The 4,782-nt window shown below is 45.6% G+C and overlaps 1 protein-coding gene across 1 annotated transcript; it reads right to left on the reverse strand.

Moving 5' to 3' along the window:
• Positions 1-640: 640 nt before the first annotated feature.
• LOC104536642 (tropomyosin alpha-1 chain) lies at positions 641-3,029 on the reverse strand (the record flags this gene model as incomplete). The annotated part of the gene is made up of 7 exons (XM_010179316.1): positions 641-754; positions 1,191-1,260; positions 1,344-1,406; positions 1,788-1,863; positions 2,102-2,172; positions 2,510-2,627; positions 2,896-3,029. Coding segments are annotated over 7 exons (615 nt in total), but the record flags the coding sequence as incomplete, so codon positions are not given.
• Between the last annotated feature and the right edge of the window lie 1,753 nt (positions 3,030-4,782).

The following is a 4,782-nucleotide window of genomic DNA, read 5'->3' on the forward strand; positions in this document are numbered from 1 at the left end:
CTGGTCCAGTGTCTGATGCAGCCCCAAGTTCTCTTCTTTGGCTTGAGCAAGTTTTTCTAGTGAGAAAGAAGTGAAAACAAATGAAGAGACTTAAACACATTATTTTGCAGCCTTTTCTTTTTAAACAAAACCCATTTTTACTTACCTTTACATTTAAGACAACACACAGCTGCGTCCACAAAATGGAGCCTTTTTTCTGCTATTTGCTCTAATTAACGAGGTTTTTGGACACATACATTTGTAATGTGCAGACTTGTGTTTTGATTTAACCTGTGATCTACAGGACTTGTCCTTCGGAGTTCTCACTGTCCTGAGGGTTTTAACCAGGCAGGCAGAGCACCACGGGCACCAAACGCACCCCGAGCTTTTCACTGCTGCGCGCATCCATGGGAACACCCAAACAGAGGCCATGGCCACCTGCGCTGGCTGCATCTGCCTGGCCCTGCTGTGAGCAGCTGAGCGTGTTTGCAGTGTCACTACTGGTGCATTTTAGGTGGATGAGAAGGAAATAAACCCCAGAAGCTGAAAGGCAGAGGTATCGTGTTTTTATTGAGCTGTTCTTCTAAAGGAGATGGAAGCATGGCCTGGGGAAGCTGCACAGGAGGGACAGGCAAGGAAAGCTTAAGGAACGCAGCGAGTCAGAGCAGCCCCTGAGCCCCCCCCACGGCAGATCACAGTGAGGTCATGTCATTGAGAGCATGGTCGAGCTCCTCGCTGATGGCTTTGTACTTCAGCTTCTGAGCGTACAGCTCGTCTGTCGGTCACCGGGGCGAAAGGTGCGGGTCAGCGAGAAAGGCAGAGAGAGACAGGCCAGAGCAGAGACACGCAGACAGCGGCCAGAGCAGTTGGGGAGGAAAAGAAAAGAAAACAGCTGTAGAACAGAGTACCAGCACGAAAGCAAAACATCCCCACAGCCGCCAGGTCAGAAGCTTCATCTGCATTCCTTTTATTTAATATCTCAAAATTATTTTTCAGGCATCAGCTTAAGTAGGGCTGTGACCTTGTAATTAACAGAAAGGGCCCTGGAGTCCACGGCTGGGGAGTTGGCCAAAATCAGAACCTCTGAACATCACACCCAGCTACCAGCAGCACTCCAGTCCTTTCCCAAGAAAATCTAATCCCCCCTCCTAAAGGGTTGTTTTCTAATCTGCAATTGACCACTTTGAAAGGAAACTCAAGTAATTCCGTACCTTCCAGATCATCAATAGACTTTTCCAGTTTGGCAACTGTTCTCTCTGCAAATTCAGCACGAGTTTCAGCCTAAAAAAAAATCAGAGTAATTGGATGCTGTTAAAAAAAGAAAAAAAGATGGTTAAATAGAGGTTAGGGATGGACAAACTTACTTCTTTAAGCTTGTCGGAAAGAATCTTGATTTCTTCTTCGTATTTATCTTCTTTTTCCGAGTACTGTGAAAACAATAAACACCCTTAAAGGGGAGTTGTAGCAACAATAACAAATGTTTATGAAACCGTGACCTATTTATAACCACTTTTCCTTTTACAGTCGCTGCAAACACCCTTCCCGTGCTTTACTCCTCTTCACCAGGGCATATCAGACTGTTGTTGATAATTCATTTTAAGACCAGGGATGTCCAAGGTCCTTCATGCATCACCTTAGACCTGACCGAGTTTACCGTCTGGTGGGGTGAAAGGACGCAAAGCTTCCGTACTGGAAGGCAGCAGCTGAAGCCGTTCACTTTCTGTGCGTTCCTGGATTATTGCTGTGGATTTTACTTGCAAACTTTGCAAACTCAGTGAACTCTCCCTTAGTTTACAAAAAGAACCAACCTTTTCAGATTGAGCTTCCAGAGACTTCAGGTTGTTGGTGACGTTCTTTAACTCCTCTTCAAGGTCACTGCATTTACTACAGGGGGGGGAAAAAAGAAGCGTATGTTACTACTGACCCTGTTATGAATTGATTTAATTTTCAAGAAGTGTAAAAGTACGAGATACGAAGTAATTATTAAATCTGAAAGGAGAAAATTGGGTATATAGGGTAAGAAATAAGCTTTTCTACGTATACAGGAGTAGATTTTTCTACAGAAATGCAGTGTGGCCTGTGCTGTGCTCTGAACTGCCGCCGTGCGCATGAAGCTACTCACACTTCGGACACCTCCGCACGCTCCTCCGCTCTTTCCAGTTCCCCCTCCAGAATAACCAGTTTACGGGCCACCTGTAAAGAGACGATGGCTGCATCAGTGCAGTCTGTAGTGTCTTACATGTTTCTCGCAAATCACTGTGCTTGGGCTTTACTGCTGAACGATGGAACTGGATTAAAAGAGACATGAACAGACATGACAGACTTCCCCCCCCACATTAGATTTTGCAGTGTTCTTAGCATTGAGTATCCAAGGTGCTGCTAAAGTCACTATTAAAATTACTGCTTTTTTGGGAACATGCCAAAATTGAGCTATCACATTGAGAATGTCGTACGGAGAATGACTGAACTGAGGAGCAACCGAGTTGCTCGCAGTTCTTGTGCACATTTAATCATTTCCTTATCCCTTTACCTCTTCATACTTGCGGTCAGCTTCTTCAGCGATGTGCTTAGCCTCCTTCAGTTGCATTTCCTGAATTTCCATTTTCTCTTCATCTTTCATTGCTCTGTTCTCAATGACCTTCATTCCTCTGCAGAAGTCAAAGCAAGTGTTTAATGTAGAAGCATTTTAGCACTTTGATCTCAAAGGTCCTAAGATGGAATTCAGTTCTTGTAACCAAAAAGCGGCCCGTGATGGCCATGCTACTGCGTTCTTCAAGGCTGAGAGAATTACTCATTTGAGCTTATAAAAAAGTTCCGAGTTTCTGGCCTGCAGTGCACATCAGCACATGCAGATACTAAATTATACAGGAGTATTTTCTTCATATATACTAATTGAAAAAAAAAAAGGAAACGTACCTCTCGCTTTCATCTGCTGCTTTCTCGGCCTCCTCCAGTTTCTGCAAGGCGGTGGCCAGCCGTTCCTGGGCACGGTCCAGCTCCTCTTCCACCAGCTGGATGCGCCTGTTGAGCGCTGCCACCTCACCTTCAGCCTGTGCGAAACAGCGATCCATGGGTTAGCCTTAAAACTGCAAAGGCTCCTCCTTGGTGAGTGCAGGGGAGCTCAGGGAACCTCTGTCTCTGCTTTTTGTTTGCTTAAGCTGTGGCATCTCAGGAATGTCAAGGTATGGAGTATGTGCTGCTTTTTTCTTTTTCAGTGGTACTTACCATTCCTGCCATAAAACAAAGGATTTGATTGCCAGTGGAGGGCTACTTTCTGAGCACTTCACAGGGCAGGATCTACTCATAGGATTCCAAAGTTAAAAACCAAACTGTTTCCACAACAGCTCGTTCCAAAAACTCCACAGATGATTTCTCTGTTCTTGGTTTCATCACAGCTTGCAGCAATATCCTGTCCTAGCACTCTGCTGGAGTTAAAGCCATTTCATGTCCCATTATGGGCTCCCAAGCCTGCAAATGCTCTATAATCTTTACGTGGTCAGCTGGGCAGATGCAGTTGGCCTCAGCATGGGAGAGTCAGTGTTCTTTGTAACACAAATAGGGCAAAATGAGATTTATTCTTAAAGTACGTTCATGTTTTCATTGCTTCCTGTGGTACTTAAGGAATTAGGCAGAAAGCATTTCTTAATAGTAAGGTCTGTTTATATATTATTGAATAAACTGCGCAGTAATTAGAAACACTATTAATGTTTAAAAACCAGACTAGATAATAAACGGAGAGGTTGTTGGGAGAAATGTTCACAGACAACACAAACGACTTCGTGTCCATAAATACATCGTGTTTATTACGATACGGCTCCTTCAGTTGCTGGTTATTTGAAGGAAAATAAAGCCCTGCTCTCTTAGTTGTCCCCAGATCTAAGCATGATTGCCACCTATGAGATTAACGTTTTGGTTTTAAAAAAAATAAAAAATTAATGGGCTATAGATCCTAGAAGGGCAACTGTTTTATGCTTTATGTTAAACACTGAAAAAATACTTGTTTTTGCTGAAGCTTCTCAGATTTGGTTACTGACCGCGCCTCTGAAGCGGGAGGAAGTGGTTTCCCTTCATGGCTGTACCATCTTGGAAAGGATTTCGGTGCCTGATCCAAATGGACGCTGACCCAGGATTCCTCTACTCGGAAATTACCCAGCATTTCATTTGTTTTCTACCCAGTGCTGTGCGTTTAACTTCCTTGATTTACACACAAAGCATCGATCGTGTAGCATCGATTGCACTGGCATCTGCTATGTGGCAGTCTGCAACTCCTGCTGCTAGACAGGACCCTTTTAAGGCATATTTTAATTCAGCAAAATTCCAGAGCTATGGAGACAGGGCCACTGGGAAGCTGGAGTTAGTCTGGCTCCACCTCTCCCAGAAGCAGCCCGCAGTCCTTATACGGTAAAACTAACTCGCTGACATGTGATAAAATAGCAGGAAGATGCCGGGAAGGCTGATCACACACAAATCTAAGTGAAACCAGCTGTCCAGCCCCGGGAGAGCCGCACACTAGCGCAGAGTTCGCATTTCTCAGTGAAAAGCAGGAAGGAAAGTTATTTTCCAGCAGTTCGGACATTTCCCAGCTGTGCTGGAGCCAGCGGTGCGGCGCCGAGAGGCGGGAACTCCCCGCTCGTTGTCATGCAGCGCTTTTTCCTAATTAAACAGCCATTTCCTACTAAACTCCTAACCGCTCCCCGATGCCGCTCGGTGCTCGCAGCGCCTTTTCCGAAGGGAACGGCCCCAAAGCGCGATAAGCGGCGGGCGCCCGGGCCGAGCCCGGCACCCCCGGAGGATGGGGCGGGC

Source organism: Mesitornis unicolor, unplaced genomic scaffold (genome assembly GCF_000695765.1).
Source record: "Mesitornis unicolor isolate BGI_N332 unplaced genomic scaffold, ASM69576v1 scaffold46112, whole genome shotgun sequence".
In the NCBI taxonomy this organism is placed as follows: Eukaryota; Metazoa; Chordata; class Aves; order Mesitornithiformes; family Mesitornithidae; genus Mesitornis; species Mesitornis unicolor.